Here is a 25849-nt window from a genome sequence, read left to right on the forward strand (position 1 = left end):
GCCTGCTGCATGGCCAGGTTATCGTTTCCATCAAAGTATCTTATTTACACAGTAAGCCGTGGGGCCAATCGGCTGCACACTGACAAGCTATTTCAGGACTGACATTTGATCATCATTTGAAGCCCCTTCCTTCTGGAGGCCCCACAGGATCCCACTCAGCACTGGTCTTGTATCCTGCCTGCCCCTCTTTCCTGTACAGAAATGAAGGGTATCAGGAGGAAAGCTGGCTCTAGCAGGCAGCACCCCTTTCTGCTCAAGTAGTCTAATGGGGGATGGTAATGAGACACACATTAGCATTTTTGGCAACTGTCCAAAACTTGAGAGAGGGGGGTTTTACCACTAACTCCATGTGTAAGTTTCTAGTGCCTAGGATCTCCCTAAGTTGCAATCTATTCTGTGTATGTTCTCAATTGGCATTTTCTCTTCCAAGACAGCTGTGGCTTTTGACAAAGTAAACAAAAACAAAAACAAAAAGCAACAAAAAAATATCACAAAAGCCAAGGCCAATGCCTTGTCCAGGGACTGAATGACCATGAAGGTCTTTTCCAGGGACTGGACTCTGCAGTTCACACTCCTGACAACCCTTGGGGCCCAGGCCACCAGGAAGCATGGGGGAGGGATTGGTAAATCAAGACAGAGTGTCTTCTTAGGGCCACCATTATCAGAAGGATGTCTAAGATGGAACACAAACACTAACCCACCCACCCAGAGGACAAGCCAACTGTTCTTGACCCTTCCGCCTCACCTCCAAACTATTATTACCAAGGAGCTAAGGGAGGGAAAGTTTAGCTATTTTGTGCTTTGTTTTTGTTTGGGGACAGGGCACCAGCTACCATGCCATTCTCCTGAGGTAACTTTAAAAAATTCTAAAAGAGGTGGCATTGTGGCACCTGCCTAGAATGCTAGCACTTGGGAAGCTCAGTGAGGACGATCCCAAGTTTGAGAACAGCCTGGACAACACAAAAAGACCCCGTTTCAAAATCCAAACACACTAGTGTGCAAGCACAACCTAATGCTTCACATGTAAAAAATTGGTAAATCCTCTTGAGAAACAGAAAAACTGGTACCAAGGTCAAAGAAAGCATTTCAAGTTTCCAATATTTTATGCTATTTCCTTGAAAAAGAGACCCAAGAGAATAGTGGTGCAGGGAGTTGAGGGGGTTGTCCTTCAGTGTATATGTTTCTCTGACTGGATGATGAATAAAACACTGTGTGGCTAGTGGCCAGGCAGGAAGGATAGGCTGGGCTACCAGAGGAGGAGAATTCTAGGAAGTGTAGGCAGAGAGGAGTCACCATGTAGACCCTGGGAAGAGAGGATGCCACAGGCATTCTCCAGTAAGATAAGACCACGTGGAAATACATAGATTAATAGAAATGGGTTAATAATTAAGACAGAGCTAGCCAATAAGAAGCCCTAGTCACTGGCCAACAGTTTAATAATTAATGTAGCGTCTGTATGTACATTTGGGGCTGACATGGCTGTGGGACCAGGCTGGCAAAAAGAGCCATCAGCAACAGGGAGTGGGATTCAGTGGAAGATCACTTAGGGTGAACTGAATTCCTGGATTCTATCCCAAGCACAATCCACTCAAATCAAGAGACCCAAACTCTACCCTCTGAAGGCCATACTCAAAGAGCGGAAGAAGAGGGCTAATCAGGAAGTGTCTTGTCTACCAGCAAGCCAAGCCTTCTCCAGAGAAGCCAAGACCAACAGCTATGTTTTGTCCTCTCAATAATGCAGTGCCCATTGGTTCTGGAGCACCTGGATCTATCTGAGGCCACATTTCATGTGAACAGAAATCCTCTGCCACAGACAGAAGTCAGAAAGCCCTCGGCACAGGGCTGAACTACCCCAACAGGAAGACCCGTGCTAACAGATGGGTTTGAGATGCTGAGACCTGCAATTGTGGAACTTCAATCCATTGCTGCCAAACAACCATAATGTGCAATCTCTTCAGAAATAATTACTGCAGAACTCAAAATACCAACTGCTCCTCTCATAACAGCAGTAACCACCCACACAGCTGGGAAGCTGAGGCTCATGACAGAAAGAGAAAGGAATGCTAAGCAAGAGGAGCCCCCAGACAGTGATCGATCGTGTGAGACACCCCCACAAGCAGGATGGTCATCCTGTACAGGAACACTGCACAAGTGACCTCAAGGGAAGGAAACTGGGAGAAGTTTGTGGATGGGGAAGTGACCCCTTTGGCTGGGGGGTGGCCAGGCCTGTGTGGAGGTCCATATAAGCCTTCACCTCCTGGCATCCACACTGCTGGGTGAACCTGAGTCACCAAAATGGTTCTGTAGAAGTAGGAGTGTGACTGTTGAGGTTTCTCACTTGCTTGCTAGTGGCCCAGTCAGCCTGGGAAGGTGAAGCCAGCTGTCATTCTGTAAGGACACTAAAACAACACTGTGCAGGACTCCAAAAGAACCTGAGCCTCATCCCATCAGCCAGCAATAACTGGTGACAAAATGAGTGTGTCAGATTAAAAGACCCTGAGCCTTGAGGTCAAGTCTCCCAAGGGCCTTGCTCTCACAAGTGACCTGAGCCAACTGCCCAGCTAAGCTGCCCCACTTTCAAAAACTGTCCCAAGTTAAGTTTTAAAGTAATATGCTATGAAGCAATGGGCTGCCACCAATACAGGGCTCCTATGGGAACTAGGACATGGTTCAGAGAAAAGCACTTGTCTCCCTCAGGTGAGACCTTGGTACAATCCCAAGCACTACTAACTTCTCTCTTTCCCTAAAAATAGGTGCTGAGTCCCAGAAGGCTGCTGCATGCATCTCCACACAACCCCCTTTCCTTACCCAACAAGACTCACGGAGAGAAGAAACTGATTCCTTCCTACATTTTCCTCCTTGAAGAGCTGACACTTTTTATTTTGATTGATTGATTGATTGATTGATTGATTGATTGATTGATTGATTAGCAAGGTCTCTCTATGTAGACCAGGCTGGCCTTGAACTCAAAGATCCGCCTGCCTCTGTTTCCTGAGTGCCAGTATTAAAGGCATGCACCAACACACAGGAGCTGAAGTTGATTATCAAAAAAATAAAATATTTCTAGTGCAACTGTACCACTTACCCAAAGATGACTTCTGCTTCTGTTGGTTTGTACCTAAACAGTGCAGAGAACCTCTTCTATTCAAAACTACAATGTGTTTGTCAGACACATGCATATGCATTTGGGCGTGCAGGCATGCCAAGTTCACAGGCATAGGAAGACATCTCTCCTAGCGACTTTTTAGCTGTCACTTAGGAAGGTGCTTCCTTCAGCACACACCCTGTTCTAGAAACATTTTAAGGCCTTTTGCTTCCTCCCTAGCCTTCTCAAACACTGAATGGGGATTCACAAATTCCCTGGAGAGGAAAGGCTGTGAAACACATTTCCTGGAGCTCTGGATCTGCAACCCCTCCTCCTCCCCTGTAAGAATGGAGACTGAACTCAGGGTCTAGTGCTGTGTAGGTCAGGATGGTCTCAAATCTGTGCTGATCCTCCTGTCTCAGACTCCTAAGAGTTATACCATTAGTGGGTTTTACATATTCAAAAAAAAAAAAAAAAAACACCTTTACACTGACTCTCTCTCTCTCTCTCTCTCTTTGTGTGTGTGTGTGTGTGTGTGTGTGTGTGTGTGTGACATGCCTCCCTAGGGCATGTCAGATGGTTCTCTCTTTCTACTAGGTGGGTTCCAGGGATCAGTCAAGCCATGAGGCTTAATGGCAAGTACCTCTACCCACTGGGCCACCTCACCCTTAAAGGCCCAGATTTTCCATCTTAAAAGCTGAAGTGGTCTGGAGAGATGGCCCAGAGGTTAAGATCACTGCTGTTCTTCCAGAGATCATGAGTCCAATTCCCAGCAACCACATGGTGGCTCTCAACCATCTGCAATGAGATCTGGTGCCCTCTTCTGGTGCGCAAGCACACATTCAGGAGGCAGAATACTGCATACATAATAAATAAATAAACCTTTGGGGCTAGAGAGATTGCTCAGTGGTTAAGAACACTAGCTAGCTGCTCTTCCAGAGGTCCTGAGTTCAATTCCCAGCAACCATGTAATGGCTCACAACCATCCATAGTGAGATCTGTTGCCCTCTTCTGGCCTGCAGGGATACATGCAGACAGAACACTGCATACATAATAAATACATACATATTTCTTTTTAAAAAAAGGTGACATCACTACTGGAAGTCAAGGCTCTGGGCTCTGGTCCTAGTGTCCCACAAACAGAAATCCTATCCTGTCTAAGCATCACTGCTATAACAGAAATGCTACAAACAAAACCTACTTGCATCATAACCTCCAATAAAGAAATACAGATAAAAGAGAAAGCTGGTGGTAAGGTGAGCATCCTCTAGTGGGACTGAGAAGCATAAGCTATTCTTTTCCCAGCGGTCTAGACTAGATACTGTGTTGTGCACCTTCAACTGCAGCATGGGGGAGGCTAAAGCAGGAGGACCAAGAGCTAGAGGCCAGCCCGGGCTCCATGGTGACTCTGCCTCAAAAGCACAAGGGGCCAAGGACGCAGTTCAGTAGGTAGAGCTGGTGGGGTGTCTGCCTCCCCAGCGGTGCTCAGGCACACTGGCCCTTGAGAAGCAGCAGGGACCCATGCTACCAGCAAGAGCAAGCCCTGAGAACGCTCAGGACTAGGCTGGTGACTACAAAGTGGAGGGTAGCAAGGCTTTCCTACAGCCAAGGTCTTTCTACAGCCAAGGCATAGTTAGCAATTGTGGCTACTGAAGCTCCTGGAAGAAGGCTGTTCGGTAAATACGGACTCCCATCACGACTGAGAATTTTAGAAATTATGAAAAAACAGTCACACCCCAAGGCTACCTACAGATAAGACTGCTGCTTTGGAGAGATTACAATGGCTTTTTTTTTTTTTTTTCCTGGTCTTTCAAGACAGGGTCTCCCTATGTAGCCCTGGCTGTCCTGAAACTCACTCTGTAGACCAGGCTGGCTTCAAAGCTCAGAAATCCTCCTACCTCTGGCTCAGGGGTACTGGGATTAAAGGCATATGCCACCACTCCCTGGTTGGTGTGGGGTTTTCTTTGAGAATGGGTTTCATAGAACCCAGTCTGGTCTTGAACTCACTGTGTAGTTAAGGTGACCTTGAACTCCTGACTCTCCTGAGTGCTGGGACTGTTGGCTAACCACCATCACCCCCCCCTTGGCATCACTAGAGCTACTCTCGCTATATGTGCCTTTTAATCATATCCATTGTTCCATTGGAGCACTTATGACTAACCCCCAACCCCCATGGGTAAAATGCCTCTGCTACCAGAAACCAGAGTAAATGAACTAGTTTTAGTTTATGCTTGGTGATAAGCGAGGGATTCAACGGGAATACTTAAGAAGGCCTTGTAGCAGGGCGTGATGGCCCATGCCTTCATCACTTGGGAGGCAGAGGCAGGTGGATGTCTGTGAGTTCCAGGCAAGCCAGGTCTACAAAGTGAGTTTCAGGACTACAGAAAGAAGCCCTGTCTTGAAAAACCAAAAGCAAACAAAAAAGGCCTTGACTTTGCTATATCTAAGAAGAATACATGATTTCAAAGTTACTAAAATCTTCACTTTGTGCCTGCACAGGACAGTTCCTTATCCTCTGCCCTGGTGTACTTTATCAAATACTGCTCTATGTTCTGAGAAAACAGCTTTGTTAGCACAGAACAGTGTCTGGGGTGGAGAGCCACAGAGTGGAGGTACTGCCCCCATACCTTGTTACATTGTAACAAATAAACCAACATTCCCTATGCGTTTGGAAAAAAAAAAAAATAGAAAGGCAGCATGCTGCTAAGGTCTTCAAGTATTAGACATCTTAAGCTAGAATCACACACACAAAAAAGTAAATTAAGCTGTAAAAGAGCCAATCATACTAAAAAAAAAAGCATTAACCTGGGGCATGGAAGATGGGTTCACATATGTTAAACTGCTAGACTAGGTAATATTTAGTGTTGTGATTAGCCTCATTATATGTAGGCAATTCTAATAAAGCAATCTCTCCTTGTGGGTAGAGAAATAGTCAATTAATCCTGACAAAAACATACTTGTATATTTGAATGGATCATTTCAATATATAACTAATAAAAGATATTTGCATAAATTTATGCTCAATGTTTTAGAATAAAAAGTTAGGGCTCAAACTTTAGCAAGGTCTGATATTCTAGGTCTTAAACATACAAATATAATCTACAGCTTACCAATAAATATACTACATGTGGGTATACTCATACACAGCACCCAACATCACATTAGAAATACTGCATACAAAAGCCTATGTTGGCGATGACACAGAGATACCTCAGTAGTTAAGAATCTGTGATGTTCTCAAAGAGAACTGTGTTTGGCTCACAACTACACATTAACTTTAGCTCTGAGATCTGGCATCCATGGGCCATTGCTGTCCATGCTCAAACCCACACACCAACATATGATCAAAAACTAAAATAAAATCTGTTTTTAAAAGTCTATGTTGGTACTTGTATTAGATGATTCCAAAATGATTTCTTCCATGCTTTATTTTTTTTTCAAAAATGTGTGTCTATTTTTTTTTTTTAATTCTCTGAATCCTTTAGTGACGAATCATTTAAAATTTAAGTGCACTGTCTCCAAGGGAGACAAATAGGCAACTTCCTTCTCCCACTTATTAAGGAAGCCTTTCCCAACCACATGGACCCACACAGGTACAAATCGGTACACACTGTTCACTAGTTATTCGAATACCAGTTACTTCTCTGACCAGCAGAAGTGTGGATAGAGGTTACCAAACCTCTCCAGCCCCACGTGTTCAACTGCTACCAAGACACAAAACCAACTACACAGAAAACCTGAGCATGGCTACATTCCCAAATAGCATTACTACAAAATTTTTTCAACCATTTAATGAGAAAATAATAATAATAATAATTATTATTATTATTATTATTATTATTATTGTGTTGGTTGTTTGGAACTCACTATGTAGACCAGGCTGGCCTTGAACTCAAGAGATCTGCCTGCCTCTGCTTCCCAGTGCTGGGATAAAGTGTGCACCACCACTCCTGGCTCAATCACTTAAAAATTTTAAATCCTTTCTGTCCCCGGAGAGCCCAAAAAAAGGGTAGGTGACCCAGTTTGGTTTGAGCATGGCTTGGTGCTTCTGACCTAATACCAAAATTCTGTCCAGCACACAGGAGGCAGAAGCAGGAGTTCAAGGCCAGCCTGATCTACAGAGCTAGTTCCAGGACAGGCTCCAAAGCTACACAGAGAAAACCAGTCTCAAAAAAGCAAGGAAAAAAAAAAATTCTCAACACACCAGCAATAAAGATCAGTAAGCAGATTCTATTCCTATTCCAGACTGCAACAGTAAGTCTTTGAAATACCTAGATATTCTAAAACAAAAATGGAACTAGTTATTCAAGGCTAATGTAGGGGGTTCTACACCAATTAACATTCTCTTTTTTCAAAGAAAGCACCCAATCTGTAAGTACAGGTATGTTCACAAAGGGAGAGGGGCCTAAGTGACAAAGTAAAACCTATGCAGTTTGGGTGGTATTGTCGTTTTGTTTTTGTATATTTTTGACAGGGTCTCTCACTCTATAGCTTGGGCTGGCCTTGACAGAGCTCAGTTTTTAGAGGTTGAAACCCCTGAATAAACCTATGGCCCCTAATCCTGTGAATACAAAAGTGTGCATGTGAGAGGATGAGGGGCCTCCTCAAAAGTTCTTTCCCAGGGAGGGCTTGTCACCAGCACAAATCCCAACAAAGACAAAACAAAATGAAACAAAGCAGCTCACAGCCATAAAAGTCTGGTGATCAGAGTTCAATCCCTAGAACCCACATAACGGTGGATGAGAACCGAGGTCGTGGTAGTCCTCTACACACAGGTACACAAGGGCGTCTGTACAAGCACACAGACATGCAGCTTAACTGCCTGGGTATAGTGGGCACACACATTTAAGCCGAGGCAGAAGGACCTGTGAGTTTGAGGCCAAGCATGGCTACACAACAAGTTCAGGCTCATATAGTGAGACCCTGTCTCAAAACAAAACAAGCAAACACAGCTTAAGCACCCTTCCTAAGGAAAAGCAGACTGCAAACACAGAATGACCCACTGAGATTTTATAGCTGCCAGTTTGGTATTCCCAAGAAACACTTCCAGTTAGTTTAAGTTTATTATAAATTCAGAAGCCAACTTTTATTCTCTGTCTTAAAAAAATAACCCACAACTTGACCTACTATTTAATTGCTAGCATAAAACCATCTTAAGAGGACTAATTACAAAATTTATATACATTCTTAGAACAGTTCCAGTAAAAAGCAAGAATGTACTTCCCTCTGACTTTAAAGAATCAGGAAGCAGGATATGGCACCAGCATACACAAGTGAGGTGACAAGACACCAGGAAGCCCTAGATCACTACAAGTCCTGTGAAGACAGCCCCACCCAGTTTGTATGTGCTGTCCAACCATGTTTTAGAGCCACAGAAATTCAAAAATAAAATAAACTATTTTAGGTGAAAATGAAACATCCAGTCCAAGAAATTAAAACTGACTTAAGAATTTGTGCTCAGGCAGAGAAAGGTAGAGGCAGGTGGATCTCTGTAAGTTCGAGGCCAGCCAGGTCAACAGAGCAAGCTTCAAGACAGCTACACAGAGAAAACCTGTCTTGGGGAAAAAAAAAAAAAAGTTGTTTGGGGCTGGAGAGATGGCTCAGTAGTTAAGAGAACTGACAGCTCTTACAGAGGACCAGGGTTCAATTCCCAGCAACCATTCAGCAGCTCACAACTGTCTGTTATTCTAGTTTCAGGGGATCTGACACCCTCACATAAGACATACATGCATGCAAAACACTAATATACATAAAATAAAAATAAATAAATCATTAAAAACAAAAAAGAACTTTTGCTCAGTGAAACCATTTTCATGGAGACCCGTGCTTTTGTTGTATCCTCACAACTACTCTGTATGTGTGACAAGGCACTCTACACACTGGACTAATTCCACGAGGTCCTTAAAAGGCCAGGCATTAACCAGTCTTAGGCATCACCCCACTGTCTAAAGACCTTAAACTGGGAGATTTCACAGTATGTAGGGTTGGTTCCCAGACTATACGCCACCTCCCTCCTCCACCTACAGTTGCTCTCTGCAGCAGGGACTACCCTGGAGAACTCTGCTGATCCAAGAAAACATTTACACAGAATGAAAGAGTGTGCGAGTCACTGGAACGGGAAGGACACAAACAACTGAGTGTCTGTGGCTAGGGGGCAGGGAAGGAGAGCAATCCCAGCCCCTATTCATTTACGAAAGAATCTGGCAGATGAACCAGAACAGCAGACTGGTAGAATGTTGAGAAAAGGCTGCCCAAGGCAAAGACAGTTCAAAGAGGCTTTCAAACAGCTACTTAACATCCATCTTATGGGCTTTATTTAAATTTGATGAGAAGGCCTACAAAACAGTTCTTCCAAGCTTCTAGACCTCCCTCCTGATCTGCTCATTTTGAGAGAAGACAGCAAGCTATGGGGGAAAGCATTACACAAAGTACTGCGCAGCTCTGGCACACACACCCCTCTGCAATGTCAGTCCAGACCAAGGGCGGAACCAGCCCAGAGCAGGCTGAAGGTGCTGTTTGAATCTAGCAGGACACACATAGCATGGAGAGCTCGATTTCTAGTAAAAACAAAACAAAACAAGACAAAAAAAACAAAAACAAAAAAAAAAAAAAAAAAAGGGGGGGAATGATGATATACCACTAAATCTAACTCCTCCACAAAATCCAGTGACTCAACTTTGCCAGGCAACCTGTGAGGAGGTAGGCACTAAGCTACATCAACTGGGCCTAAGAAGTCATAACCAATCTCAACTGAAAGCTGTTCCATCCACCACTGCATGGTGACGGTGTTAAAGACAGTAGGACTGAGAAGCCACATATATAAAGGACATCCATCCCATCCTCCATAAAACAACCAAACAGCCTTGGCAAAAGGAAGTCAGGCCCAGCACTTGAGAGGCTGGGGCATGAGTTCAAGGCCAGCCTGGGCTACCCAGGAAGACTCTTATTTATCTTAGAAACAACAAAATGTCTGGGCCAGCAAGATGGCTCAGGTAGTATTTACTGCTATGCCTGCTGACCTGAGACCAGAGTTCAATCCCTACAACCAACACGGTGAAAGATCTGAACCAACTCCTGACAGTCGTCCTCCAAACTCCACACATGGGCAGTGACATAGTGACACATGGCCCTACCACCACAGAATAATAAATACAAATAAGTAAATAAATAAATAGTTTTTAATTTAAAAAAATGTGCCCGAAGTGGTAGCTAACACCCAGTATCTGGATTGCAGATGCAAATGTTCTGTAAAGTTCAAAGTCAGGTTGTCTACACCGAAAGTTCCAGGCTAGCCATGGCTACATAGCTGAGGCCCTATCTCCAAAAGAGGATGTCAAAGCCTTGTCACAATGAGTTGAATTGTGTTCCCAAGAAGATAGGTAAAAAGTCATAATTTACCAGTACTGTGTCCTTACTTGGAGACAGTCTCTTTGGAGGTGTGAGGTTAAAATGAGGTCCTACTAGACTGGACAGAGTATTGAACTGAATGAGTGGAAGCCTCATAGCATGGCCACATGAAGCCACAGACTTGCTGGGGAAACCAAGTGATAAGGCAAGGAGGAATTAGGTGGCCGAGAGCCAAACACCAAGGACTGTTGATGAGCAGCAGAAGTTAGAACAGAAAGGAGTTTCTCTGGAGTCTTCAGGGGCACTGACTTCTGATTTGGATCAGTTCTTGGGAACTGTGAGAGTAAACTTGTTCTGATGTTTTGTTCAGTTACCCTACAGCCCCTTTCTGTCTCACGGAAAACACCTAACCATCACTTATCACTTGACCAGCCTCTCACTTTGCTTACTTCATTCAGCTCCTATTACTAGCGGCCTAGTCACTGGGCAGCACTGGCTTCTGCCTACTCCCCTAGAATGCATTACTCTCCACACTCTAGGGCCCAACGACTTATGAGCTGGCTGCTCCCTATGCAGAAAGGGTTCTCCCAAACACACTCAAGTTTTGTCTCCTCAATTCTCCCCTTAGGAGTCTGTTCCAGTTACCTTCTCTACCATGTTCCCCTAAACTAAGTTCCAGCATTTACTAACCAGGCCCATAGGCCATGTGTATCCCCACCTCCCACCCCCAACTGTTCCCCACAGAACTTAACATAACCCAATAGATACTTTGCTTTTAATTCTTGAAAGGTTGACCTCCCTCCAAAATGTTGCTCGGTGAGATCAGGAATTCAACTTCTGTATCCCAGTGCCTCTATTTACTGAAGGAACAAATTAACTCCTATTAGAACAAGTGAAACTTCATTCAAAGGTGTACAATAAACCAAGCATGGAGCTGGCCTATCATTCTAGGAGTTGGAGACAGCAGGATTAGTTCAAGGCTATATTCAGCTACATATCAAGTTTCAAGGCCAGCCTGGGCTATCTCAGATCCTGCCTCAAAATAAATAAAAACACGCATTAATTTAGTATGAAGTTGGGCTCTGGGGAGACAGAAGAGAATACATGGACTGCATTTTCTTGGTTAGACTGAAGGGCTTCCCACCAGTCCTTGGTGAGAAGGAAAGACAAGCAATTTTAAAACCCTTACCTATAATTTTTTGTGTAGCCACACCCTTGTAGAAAACAACTAGGCTGCGGAATCTGTGCAGGCAGATCTAAACATAACCCAACCCACTTTTACTTATTCCGGGATGAGAAGGAATTCTAGCAGGAGTGGTTGCGAATACCAATAATCTCATACTCCAAATGTACAAGCTCTCTTCAGAGAATAAATAAAGACAGCTTTGGATCATCAACCGATCAAAGCATTTATTTTACAAAACAAAAGGTAAAGGGCCTTCCCAACCAGCAAGAGCTTTAAGACATCTCTTTCGGAGCAGGGACACATTCTAACTTCTCTCCGGTGGTCCTCGAGGTTCACACACACCCCCCCCCTTTAAAGTTAAAATCAAAGAGGTCGAAAATTAAAATTTTATTACCTTGGTTTTTGGCCTCGAGTTCTGCCAATCCTAGGGATGAATCACAAGACTCCTTGAGAGGCGATCTGATTGGAGTTTCAGCTCCAGGAGTCTCAAAATTACCTTCAGAATCCGAGCTGCCAAGGGGGGAAAATGAGGCATTACCACAGTCAACGGTATTTCCAACTGCCTTTGAAATGTACTTATTCACAGAGGTGCAAGCCCAGCACCTCTGTCTAACTTCACCACCAACGGATCCTCAACCCGGCTAAGTGAGGCCGCAGCAGTTTTTCGGCGATGCTCAGCATCCTAGCTCCCCGAAATCTCTTCTGTCCTCTGGAGCGGCTCATCAGCACCACTTATTTTTGAGGTCATCTTTGCCTTTCACACTCGAAAAGGGGGAGGGGAGACATTTCAATCAACTCCTTTCCTCCCTTTCCTCGGCATAGACCCTTATTCCAGAGGCTTAAAAATCAATACCGCCCAACCCCCAAACTAAGCCAATTCTAGCCATGCCTTGGTTCCTTGGTAGGCCTCTACCTGTCTGAAAGTCACTGGCGGCTGAAAATGCCATCACCTGCCTTCCACAATCACACGTGTGACAGCCCGGCAGAGACCACCATTTCTCACCAGCTGCCAGGGGCCTGTCACCACGCGATCCTCTTTTACCACGGCTGCGTTTTTGAGGACACTGCGGGGCCAAGCAGGGGGTGGGGAGCGATTCCCTGCCCACTGCGGGAAAGCTACTAATCCCACCTGGCCTCGTCAACTGACACCAGCCGGGGTATAGACCCTCAGAGAAGGCGAGCCAAGCAAACCAGGATGCGGAGACTGCGGATTCGGGGCTGGGTTCGGGAAGCTCACAGCGAAGACGGGGAACGAAAAGCACAGGGGCAGACAGAACATCCCCAACTTTCGGGTGCACAGCGGGGACCCGGCTGCGGGCAACACGCAGCGGAGCCGGGAGCACGGTTGCGCGCACACAGCATGACCGCGGTGGAGGATGGAGCGCGCCTGCATCTCGGCTGGGATGCGGGGTACTTGCCTGAAGCTCAGGGATTTGGTCTCGGCTTGCGAGTCCTCCTCCTCCTCGGGGTCGCCCTCGGGACCTCCGGCTTCTTCCTCTCCTCCCGCGCCCGCGCCGCGGACAGCGGACCACGTCCACTTGGCCCACTGCACGGGCGACAGGATCTGCCAGGGACTGAACGCCATGAGCGCGGCTGCCGCCCCTGCGGTGGGAACGGCGGCCTCCTTCCTTCAAGATGGAGGGGCCGTGACAGGCGCCGGCAGCGTCGCCGGCGACCCGCGGATGTGGCTCAACGAGCGCCGTCGGGCCGGGCACAGCGCTTCCTCCCACGGCCCGCAGCGCCGCTCGCCCCCCGCTCCTCGGGGCCGCCGCGCCACAAGCTCGCCCCCGCGCGCCCCCGCCCGCCCGCCCGTCCGCCTGTCCCCTCCTCTGTGCGCGCCTTGGCTCGGCTCTGGGGTCGGCTCCCGCCTAGAGCAGCCTCGGCCGCCCCGGAGCCGCGCCCCTGGAGCCGCCCCCTCGGACCGAACTACTGGCGCGGCGCGCGGGGGCCACCGCTTGGAACGCGCTCCCCCGCCGCGCTGGTCGCGCCCGGCCTCGCTCGGGCAGGGGCTGCGCGACCGCGCTCGCCCTCCCCGCGGGGACCCGCGCCTGCAGCTCGCTGCGCGCCGCCGACGTCCGTTGCCGAGCGTGTGCGCGCTGCTGCGCCTTTCCTCTTCCCCTTTTATCTGTTCTTCCTGCCGCTAGGACTTGATGGCGTGGCTGACGCTGGACCACACAGAAGTTAAGTCCCTTATTAAAAACAAAAACAGAACTCGTAACCTCTGTTGTAGCCGCTCCCTGACTTAGTCATCTCCATCCCCACTACTCCCAGGATTTGGAAGTCCCCCTTCCCCCAAAGCCAAGACAAGAATTGAAGATGCCTTGCCTGCACTAAATCACACTCAAATGGGGACTCTAGAGTGGCCAGAACAGGAATAGAGGATGCGAAATTGCCCTCTGACAAGACAGCCTGAGTGGTTTCCCGTTGTCCTTTCTTCTCATAACTTTAAGGCTTTCTTCAGATAATTTCTAGGTCTTTGGTTACTGATGTCATTTGCCCTTTCAGTACAAAGCCAGCAGGCCTGGTGATTGCAGCCTTCAGGATAAAACCTTTTTCTCTTTGAAGGCGAAGAGAAGAATTTTTTTCCATCATCTTTGAAGGCTTCAACCAAGGGACTGCTGCAGGCCCTCTCTCCCAGGGAACCCATTGCCTCCAACGGTCAAGCTTGAGACTCTTGGTGCGTCAATAATGTGTTGCTTGTGCTGCTGTCATTTCTCGGAGTCTTGGAGAATCTGTGATGTGGCTACAATTCCCACAGAGAGTGCACCTCCAAAATTCAGGACAAGGTCACGCTGAAACTTGCAGGGCACTGATGGTCTCTGAAAGGGTTTGGCACTGTATATGCTGCTGATGAATCACAAAGGGCTTACATACTCCACAACAAAGCAAATATGTAAGATAAGGCTTGGCAGGCATCCTACCATAATGAAAACATAGGGTGCTTTAGAATCCGTTGCTGCTGCTTCTTGACAGAGATAAACAAGACTGTCAAGAGTGTCATAAGACTTAAAAAAAAAAAAAGTCGGCAGTTGGTGGTGCACACCTTCCTTAATCCCAGCGCTCAGGAGGCACAGACAGGCAGATCTCTGTGAATTCAAAGCCAACCTGGTCTACAGAGTGAGTACTAAGACAGGCTCCAAAACAATACAGAGAAATCCTGTCTCCAAAAAAAAAAAAAAAAAAAAAAAAAAAAAAAAAAAAATAAATAAATAAATAAATAAAAAAGGCAGGTCATTTTTGTTTTAGGTCTACAAGAACTATGCCAAACACTATCCAACTGGTGTCTTGGCTTAATGATCACCAAGTAAATCTTCAGATTAGAAATCCCTTAGATGTCTTGGTTTGATACAAGTATACTATTGGCCTGAAAATAATACCCATGTAAGTCAGTACCTGGTCTTGTTCATTCTTCCTCAATAGTACTAGAATATTTTTTCCTTCTCTCCATCCTTGGTGTAACTTACATAGTTCTGCACTTCCTAACCCCTTAAAACTTCAGTTTCTAACTGGCTTTTCCTCAGGTCACCATCAGCAGGGACCTAGACATAACCTTTCTATGCCCAAGAACACCTAGGAGATCATAAAAACACAAGCAGCAGAAGGCCCTGAATTCCATTCCTGGCCCTAAGCAAGGGTGGGAGGGTGCAGATGCAGTGGTTTGTAGACAGTTGCATGTGTATTATAATGTCCTTGAGGAATTGTCAAAAATCTAACAAAGTCAACTACCACTCTTACCCCCAGAACACTTTCTCTTTGCCTGCAGAGCTTTCTATGTCCCTGAAATATACCAGAACCCCAAGTTCCCCCTAAGACCCCTGACCTTGGCTAGCCAAACTTTTCTCATCACCCAGCTCAATGGCCTATTGTGGGAATGCAACTCTACACTTTGTACCATTTTTATACCTGAACAGTCATGAGATCACAGCTGTGACCCTTTGTTGTAAAAGTGGAAAAGGAGTATTCTTAGTAGTGACACCAGGACAACAGGCATAAGCCAAGCCTGTCTCAGGATGTAAGGTCACCCTACACTTAGTACAGCATATGCAACATGTTTATTTGCATGAATACTTTTAAACCATAAAACTCCAGAAACTTAGGACAAGAGCTCATACACAATAGATGGTCAATAAGTTACACAATCAAACACACGAGCTTCCATTTGTCTTTCCAAGTTTGGTAAGCTCCTGGGGACACTATGGCTTAAAGGAGCAAAAGAGAGAAGCTCCTTCTCCAGGTGTGGCCCAGTGATAAGACTACTGTGCAGCAGCAGCAGCAGCTCGAGCTGACAGAAGCAGACACCCAAGTTTCCAGAACCCCATCTTGTTCAAGTCTAGGATGTAAACAGCAACAAAGTAGTAACTGGCTCCATAGCCTTTACAGACTGTATGTTACAGTGGTTGAGTAAGTCTGATGTGTCCATTTCCCTAAAAAGCTGGAAAAGGCAGACCTCAGCATGGCTGCCGCCCTCTGCCTCACCAAGCACAATGCCTGCAATCACATTACCTCGAAGCCAAGAAACCCATTTGATTTGGAAATGACCTTAAGCTGAGAAAGTGCCCTTCATTCTTTTCCATGGCTTCGTGCCCTTCCCAGAGGCTATGGATCAATATAACATGAAAATATAAAATCTAACTCTCCGGGGCTGGAGATGTTGCTCTGTGGTACAGTAGGTGCTTAGCATGAATGGAGCTCTGGGTTCAATTCCCACTAACAATGATAACTGCTTCAAAGCAGTCTACAAATGACAGCCAGGTAAAGCAGGACATAGCAATCAATTCTACAGAGGGGTCTACACAACGAGTCTCTTTAGTAAAAGTTAAATAAACCAAGTAGGGGCTGGAGGGGTGGCTTGGTGGCTGAAAGCCCCAGGTTCAGTTCCCACCACCTACACAGCTACTTAGAACCGTCCTGAACTCCAGTTCTAGGTACTTGACACCCTCTTCTGGCCAACAAGGGCACCAGGCATGCTAAGTATATGCATGCATACATGCCTGCAAAGCACACATAAACATAAATAAAGAAATCTAAAAATAAACCGGGTAAACAATTTGTGACGGCTTAAGACTCTGCTGGCCCTAATTCTTGTTAGGTTCCACTAAGCCTCAGCATGCCTCAAACCTGAGCTCTTTGTTCTCCTAGAATCCAGTTTTATCTGGAATCCTGCAGGTTCAGTTTAGTGAGAATCTCCACCCTCATTCTCTCACACCAGCCTGCCTTCGATAAGAATCTTGTCAAGTAGGTTTAGCCAGAATCATCCTGTGCCCCCAGAACTTCCTCTTAGTAATTTTTCAGCCAGTGACACCCCACCCCCACCCCTTTCAGTGCAGATCCCCTGCCTATAAATACTCACTTGTCTTTGCGTTTGGGCTTAAACCAGATCTCTCTATTTCACAAAATCCTAGCAGAGTCATCCCTTCTTAAATGAAGTCTTCCGTGTTTAATAAGAGTCACGGCAGACCTCCCGTTAACAAGCAAACCATTTAGTAGTATAGCCACTGTGAGGACAGGGTCGGAGGAGGGGCAGGTAAGGCGAGGCCTCTCTGTGATCAGCTCTTCTACCTAACATAACAGACCTGTTATGGAGTGTAGAATTTGCTGGAATAAGGAGAGCAAACACACCTAGCTTATTAACAGCAGGCATAGCTGGGAGGTCTGACAGGCCCAGTCTTCCATGCAACACCCAAATCCTGGATTTTATATCTTTCAATATCATAACTGTTCTCCTTCATGTAAACTGTTGGAATCTGGTGCAGCTGAAGGAACCTGAATAGGCAAAGAGGAGTACCCTTGCTCTGGAACAAGAAAGTCATGACTCCATTTAGAAAGACCATAGATCATTCTGGAAGCCCTGGGTTAAAGGACTCAAGATTGAGAGACCCAAGAAATTGTATATTCTCTGCCCCAAAACTGCCTAGCAAAGATAATAGCTCTTGTCACATAAGCCACATAAGCAATATTCAAATTAATGCTCACTGTGTCAGTAAGTTATGAGAATGTAAACAACCCCAGCACTCTGGGAACAACACTATTACAGTGGAAGGAATATGAAGTCCAGGGTGCTTTAAAAACAAAACAATGTTTTGACCACCATGGACGCAACAAGGCATTTACATGAGATGATGTGAATATTAAAGAGGCAAGGAGAGAGGGCGGGGCCAGGGTGACATTCAGGAATTCCAAGCAACTACCTGTTTTCGGTCATTCTTTATTAAGATAGGGTCTCACTATGTGTGGTGGTTTGAAAGAAAACAGCCCCCAAAGGGAGTGGCACTATTAGGAGGTGTGGCCTTGTTGAGAAAGTGTGACTGTGGGGGCGGGATTTGAGGTCTCTTTCTCAAGCTTCACTCAGTATGACAGTCAGTCAACTTCCTGTTGCCTCTGAGTCAAGATGGAAGACTCTTAGCTCTAACACCATGACTGCCTGCATGTCGCCATGATGATAATGGACCAAACCTCTCAACCTGTACATGAGCCACCCCAATTAAATGTTCTCTTTATAAGAGTTGCTGTGTTTATGATGACTCCTCACAGCAATAAAAAACCTTAACAAAAATACTCTGTAACCCTGACTGGCCTGGAACTTGCTATGTAGGCCAGGCTAGCTTCAAACTTACAGAGGTCCTCCTGTCTCTGTCTCTTGAGTGCTAGGATTAAAATCATGGGCCCCCATCCCCAGCTTTATGTCTATGATAAGGGGAATGAGACAATCTTACATTGTATTTGAACTCAAGACAATCCTCCTGCCTCAGCCTCCAGAGTACAGGGGTGATAGGAGTTACACCACCATGTCTCGTTGCAGTTTAAGGATCTGATTAGTAGTTGGCAAAAAAGCCTTTAGTCCCAGTGCTCGGGAGCTAGAGGCAGGCAAATCTCTGAACCTGAGGTCAGCCTGGTCTACAGAGTGAGTTAGTGCCATTGTTTGCAGGAAGCTGGTGGCCACCCCCATGTACTTTGTGGTCCTCCCACAGTCCTAGCACAAAATCTCTGTTAGCCCTGTACTGCACCGCCCATAAAAGCACTGGACAGCTTGTAACTATGTTAACATATCTTATCTAGAGGGTTGTGACTTAGGTTAACCCCTTAGTCTTGGAAGATGGGTGCTAGCCTAGTGCCTGTAAACTGTTATCACTATCGGATTGTAGTGACATATCCACCCCATTGGGGCCCCACTGGGGCGTGGGCACAGGTGCAGATGTGACCTGTGGGGGGCTAGGTCTGGGGTCCTGGACCTCAGCTCGCTCTCGTGCTTCCTGGTCGGGTTGCAGAGAGCATCCGGTGGCATGCTTGGAGTGGGAACCCAAGGCAGTCCTCTGTTTCAGGTGTGATTTCTCCCCGTATAAATATCAGTCAGCCTATACTTTGCCCCAGTGAATCTTATTTCCCACTCAAGGGGGTTACAATGTTCTTTTTGTTACTCAGTCACACCCAAATCAAGGAATGTGTACTACCCATTTACACTGAAAATTATATCAGAGAGACTCCTCCTTAAATTTGTTTTTCAGACAGTCTCATGATGTGGTCCTAGTTGGTAAGGATTTATTCTCCAGAATTTGTCTTCAGAGCACTGGAAGATTCTGTGTGTGCTGTTAGTTTTCAGAGAATCTGGGGGAAGAGTTCACCTATTTTATGATGTTTACAATAAATAGTGTCATTAAAGAACCAGTCCTGTTCTCACTCATTGATGTCATGCCTCCCGACTGTTTACAGACCCCATAAGAAAGTTCACATTAGAGGCTGAGAGCATTGTCTGCTCTTCCAGGGAACATGGGTTCAATTCCCAGCACCTGCATGGCATCTCACACCTATCTGTAACTCCAGATCCTAGGACTACTGACACTCTCACACAGACGGACTTGCAGACAAAATACCAATGTCACACAAAATAAAATTTTTTTTGAAAATTTAAAGAAGTTCCCTTTAGTTCACCACCATGGGATACAAGAAGCAGTCCTTAAAAATCAAAGACATAATCATAAATTAGGTCACTCTGTTTATTCCAAGTGGGGAAAATAACACAAATGGTAGCCCTAAGTCTCCCACAAACCCTAAGTTTTAAAAAAGGCAAAGATAAACACAAAGATCTACTTACTGCAGAAAATGACCATCACACTTAGAAACGGCTCATTTCCAATAGGCAGAGCCTGTTGGACACCACTGCATTGACAGAACACTCCAGCTAGACGGGACACCATCACAGAAGACCGATTACAACTGCCTTTGCTGGAGTAGCATCTTGTCCCCTTGTGCTTAATTTAGATTTCTCTCTCTTCTTCCTTCCCTCCCTCTCTCTTCTCTCTCTCTCCCCTCTTCCCATCTCATCTCTTCTCTCTTCTACTCTCTCCCTCCCTCTCTCTCTCCCTCCCCTCTCCCCCACATCTCCCTCCCTCCTTCCCCCCCAGGGTTGGGGCATCCTAACACACTAGGCAAACTCTCTACCACAGCTCTTTATCCCCAGCCAGAACTTAGCTTCCTCTTTAACAAAGTACACACTAAGAAAGTGGGCCATCTCTCTGGCTACATTAGGTGCTTGAGGAAAACAACAAAACAAAACAAACAAAACACAGCCATGAGTTAAGAAAGGAACAGATGTATAAGACACTTTAACCAGAGGTGGAGGAGATGGTTCAATAGATAAGTTCACATGATGCACAGGCTCGATGACCTGAGTTCAAATCTCCAACACCAACATAAAAGGCCAAGCCTGGAGCCTGTAACTCCAGCTCTGTGAAGGGTGAGGAAAGGACGGCTGCTGGGGTTTGCTGGCCAACAGGTCAGGTCCCGATTCAGAGAGACTATCTTATAGGAGTAAAGCAGAGGTGAGGGAGCAAGACCCTTGATGATGTCCTCAGGCATGAGGGCACATGTCCCCCTACACACACACAAGAGCACACACCACACATGAGCATACACACATCTCACACACACACACACACACACACGCACACACACACGAGCACACACCACACATGAGCATACACACATCACACACACACACACACACACACACACACACACACACAGAGCTACTGTAACAGGAGTGAAAGATGGCTCAGTGGTAAAGTGTCTGCTGGACAAACAAGAACCTCTGAGCTCAGATCTCCAATACCCAAGAAAAGGAAGGTAGAAGTGGAAGACATGGTCTGTAACCCCAGGGCTTGGGAACAAATTCTGCCAGGTCCAGCCCTAGAGCTTCCTGAGCATCTCACAGACCCAGATGCAGTTAGACTCTCTCAAAAGCGAAAGGAAAGAGTGGTGGAGGAAAATATTTGGTCTGGGCCCCTGGCCTCCTCACAGATGTGAAAGCATGTCCAAGAGTATCTACACACACTTGCACATACCCGCATAAACATACACCACAGAGAGACAGAATATAACATATGTCTTAGTTAGCCTTAGTATTGCTGTGATGAAACACCATGACCAAAGCAACTCGAGGAGGCAAGGGTTTATTAGCCTTGCCTTTCCATTGTAATGTTCATCAATGGAAGTCACTCAAACAGGGCCGGCACCTGGAGGCAGGAGCTGATGCAGAGGCCATGAAGAGGAGCTGCTTACTGGATTGCTCCCCATAGCTTGCTCAGCCTGCATTCTTCCAGAACCCCCCAGAAGCCAAGGGTTGACCCTATCCACCATGAGCTAGCTATCCCCCCATCAATCACTAATAAGAAAAGGCCCTACAGGCCTGCCTACAGCCAGATCTTATGGAAGCATTTTCTCAATTGAGGTCCCCTCCTCTCTGATGATGCTAGCTCATGTCAAGTTGACACAAAACTAGCCAGCACAAAACATTTATGCAAAAATAAGATCTTTATTCTTTACCCAACAGAAAGCTCAGGAAATGAGCCTGCAGATACAAACATTTATTATATGGTAAAGATGTTACAACATAGAAAAGGATGGTTGCTTAATGGATGCAAGGAGAATACTGGTTAGCAATGGGAAAAATGATCGGCATAAACTCTTACCTCAGAGTATATATCAAAAGACATCCCAGATGGAGCCGGTGGCTAAACACTAAAAATCAAGCCATGGGGAGAAAGCAGTCTAGAAACAACAGAATCTGTCAATGCTCTGTAAGAAGGGTACCAGTCCAACTTAGAAGTAATTAATGAAACCACACACAAAATCAAATCCCAGATTTATTGGGCTACATATGGAAAGTAAGGCTTATAAACGTGTCTTCAAAATAAAAGGCAAACAACAGGCAGGGGGAAACAAAGGCTAATTCTTGTTACCTGGGAGTTCACTCAAATCTCAACCAGGAACCTAACGGTTACAACAAATCCAACAAGTGTAACCGCTTTCTGGGTGTCACACAACTGCCAAGCACTGGACCTGAACTACCCGATTCAGTCCCTACCTGGAAATCCACAGTCTGGGATGGGAGGGTGGGGCTTAATGTGGATCTTTTTTGGTTGGTTGCCTGATTAGTGCTAGAGAATGAATATAATCCTGAACCTTATGATTGGACAACTTTCATATTCTGTGTTGCAGACACGCTTGTCCTCCACACTGGAAAATGTATCAGAATGTACAGTTATTTACTAACTTTGTACACACATTATTCTCAGTTAAACCCCCTGCCAGATGCCCCTGCAAGCATACAAGGTTGATAACAGCACTGACCGAGCAAACATCCACAGAACAAGGGAAGGTGCAAGGCATGATAACGAGAAACAGACAAAATGGGACAAAAACCATCGATAACTGGACCAGGGGAGCAAGGCTGAGTTCCCCAATGACTGACTGCCTTTGTCCCCTCCCACCTCTCCTTATAGGATCTCTGCTGGAGTTGAAGGAAGACAGGTCTTTAGAATGCCAATCCACAGTCTTCTTACTGAATAAAGTACAGTTTTAAAAAGCAATTCTGGGGATGGAGATGGCTCAGTGATTAAGAGCACTGGTTGCAGAGGGTCTGGGTTTGAGTCCCAATACCTCCATGGCAGCTCACAACCATCTGCAACTCTAGTTCCTAGGGGGACCTAGCACATTGTTCTGGCTTTTATGGGCACCGGGCACACACACAGTACACATCCATACATGTAAGTAAATCATTTGACATATAAGATAAAATAAACCTTTGAAAAGTCAGCATTAGTATGGCTTTTGTAAAAGAAAAGGTAAAGGACAGAGAGACAAGTTAAATCGGTCATGTTTTTAACCCCCAAAGCAGAAAGAACCTGCAGTTAAATATATATTTTCATCAGTCTCCCTCCTCCCCATCTCCACATGCAGCCAAGCTCCAATCTAGGAATAGTATGTTGTTAGGCTGATTGTAGTCTAATTCTTCAGCCAAGCCTAGTGGTCCCTAGCTGTAATCCCAACCCTTGGAAGGCTGAAGCAGGGGGATCCCCACAAGTTTGAGGCCCTTCTGGGTTCCATAGTGAATTCTGAGACTGCCTGAGCTACCAGTATGAGACCTGGTAAACAAACAAACATTAAAGAGTTTCATTTTTAAATCTGGAAGAAGGTGCATCTCAGGAGAGAACACATGCCAACATACCTGAGGTTTAGCGCTGAAAAAAGGAGGAAAAGGAGAGAGGAAGGAGGGAAGAGGAAGGAAGGAGGAAGGAAGGAAGAAGAGGAAGGAGAAGAAGAAGAAGAAGAAGAAGAAGAAGAAGAAGAAGAAGAAGAAGAAGAAGAAGAAGAAGAAGAAGAAGAAGAAGAAAGCCTTGACAGCATGCAGAAGATGGGAAGGCCAGAGTAGGCATTGCAGAGCTCACCAACCACAGTGTACTCCTCTGCTGTGCGCTGTGGGGGCCAATGGAACAGGCAGCCTATGATGGTCTGTTATGATCAACTGTCTGGTGACCAAAGTGTCCAAGGAGGCATTTGCCTCATGACCCAAGATGCCATGAAAAGATTCCCCCAAGGCACTTCTACTGATGCAAAGGCTCATCCTCAAAGGCAAAAACTCAGGCCAGGATGAAAAAGAGTCCATTTTTCACATGCCCTCAAGGAAGGGGCGCTTTCTCTTTTAACATACTTCTTCCATGGCCAACTTCTTTTGAAAGAGGAAAGCAAAGAGAGAGCTGTTACTCAACACCAGGAAGAGGGGAAAAGACATCTCATTAGAGGCCAGCATAGGCTTCATAGCAAGACTGTTTAAAAGAACAGATGAGAGAGAGAGGGGGAGGGAAGGAGAGAGAGAGAGAGAAAGAGACCCCCTAAGCACTATGCCAGGACCCCACCAAGGACTTAGAAACAGTGAGGGGTCTAGAGCTTGAGTTGTTTTAGCTTCACGGTAAATTCAGCTTATCTTATAAAAACGAGATATTTGCAGGTTCCTGAGTGGGCCAGCTGGCTTCGACTCAGGAGGGGAAATATTGATTTACCAAGGGAGGGAGATCACGCTGACCTCCATCTTCTCAGAGGCAATGAAAAATGTTAACTGCTGGGAACTCCATAAAGCTGTCAAAAGGTATCTCCTACACAGACTGTGAAACACAAACCCTGACTCCCTTCCTTCTGTACCGATTGTAAACACGCATATACAATGCTAACTGTTATGACAAAAGGGAAGAACTAGAATGCTCCCTCAGCCTTGAACATGCTTACACTCTGTACTTTCAGAGAACCACCATGCCTCAGCCCTCCACCTCGGTAATAACCCTGTGCAGCTAGACACAGTTTTCCACAGCGTCTGAGTGTGGCCTGTGACTCAGCTCTGACTAGTGGGGCATCCCCACTAGTTTCCATCCCACCAGCATTTCCTTGATTGATGGCCAGCCCACTGTGGCAGGTGGTCCTGGGTTACATATTAAAACAAATAGCACAAGCCATCCACGCAAGCCACAGGGAGCAAGCCAGGGAGCAGTACTCCTTTGTCTCAGTCTCGCCTCCAGGTTCCTCCCCTGACTCCCCCAGTGATGAACTGTGATCCATAAGCCAAATAAACCCTTTGCTGTCCAAGTCGTTTGGTGAGCCTTTTATCCTAGTAATAGATTTTAACACATACAGTCTTTAAAAAAGAAAACCTTTCTACTGGGCAGTGGGAGCACACACCTTTAACCCCAGAGCTCAGGAGGCAGAGGCAGGCAGATCTCTGAGTTCCAGGCCAGCCTGGTCTACAGAATGAGTTTCAGAGAAACCCTCTAAAAACAAAACAAACACCCCCCCCCCAAAAGGAAGGAAGATGCCAGGTACAGACCTGAAGGGAGAGGAGTCAATATTTAGGTTCCATCAAAGGCCAAGACTTACAGATAGAATGGACTTGGATCCTGATTAATCAATATTAATGTCGTTGGGGAGATGCCCTTGAAACAATATGATTTTGTAAGTCTAAAAGTTACTAAATAATAAATGAGTATTTGCTTGATTACACCGATAAAAGAATAACCAACCCACATCCTGCAAATCAGTTGCTATTGTTTGGTTTTAACACTGGCTAATGTTAGTAATGATTTCCAGAATTCAGCGTTGAAAACATTTTGTTCTTTTTTGTGATGCCAAGGACTGAACAGTTAAGCATGCCAGGAAGCAAGCTCTTTAACCTCCAATCCAAGTCCCTACTTCCAAAGTATTTTATTTTAAAAATTTCCAACATAAGATTTTTAATTGATTACTTGGAAATTTCACACAATACACCCCAATCATACTTGTTTTTCTTTCCTCCTGGGGCCACCCTCCCATCCTGTGCCCTCCCCCAAAAAAGAAAAACAAAACAAAGAGAAAAAACATAAAGTCATTTGTGCTGCCCATACAACTCATTGGAGCATGGTCAAGCTCCCAGTGGCCAGCCTCTTAAAGGTAACTGAATCCTTCCCCACCCCAACCCACTCCCATCAGAGGCCATCAACTGTGAAGAGCTACACTTAACATCTTCTCACAGTTTTTAAGGACTCTCCTCAATGACTTCCTTAGAAACAGTTTTCTTTTCTTTCTTTCTTTCTTTCTTTTTTTTAAAGATTTATTTATCTATTATGTACAATGTTCTGTCTGCATGTGTGCCTACAGGCCAGAAGTGGGTACCAGATCTCATTACAGATGATTGTGAGCCACCATATGGTTGTTGGGAATTGAACTTGGGACCTCTATAAGAGCAACCAGTGCTCCTAACCACTGAGCCATCTCTCCAGCCCCTAGAAACAGTTTTCTTAAGAACTTAAAATTAGGGAGGGGAGTTGTTATTCTTTTTGGGGGTTGGGGGTTTGTGTTGTTGTTGTTGCTGGCCTTTCATGGGCCTCATCATTTATAGTTTAAGAACATTATAGGCATTTTTTTATGCCCTT

The 25849-nt window shown here is 45.7% G+C and overlaps 1 protein-coding gene across 1 annotated transcript in view; it reads right to left on the minus strand.

Annotated features, from left to right (window-relative positions):
* Positions 1 to 13365, minus strand: part of Tacc1 (transforming acidic coiled-coil containing protein 1) — a 51379-nt gene extending 38014 nt beyond the window's left edge. The window contains 2 exon segments of the mRNA XM_051182174.1: positions 12013 to 12128; positions 13037 to 13365. Coding sequence (XP_051038131.1) covers positions 12013 to 12128; positions 13037 to 13203 — 283 coding nt within the window. The 5' untranslated portion in view covers positions 13204 to 13365.
* Positions 13366 to 25849: the final 12484 nt, after the last annotated feature.

Source organism: Phodopus roborovskii, unplaced genomic scaffold, assembly GCF_943737965.1.
Source record: "Phodopus roborovskii unplaced genomic scaffold, PHOROB, whole genome shotgun sequence".
Taxonomy (NCBI): Eukaryota; Metazoa; Chordata; class Mammalia; order Rodentia; family Cricetidae; genus Phodopus; species Phodopus roborovskii.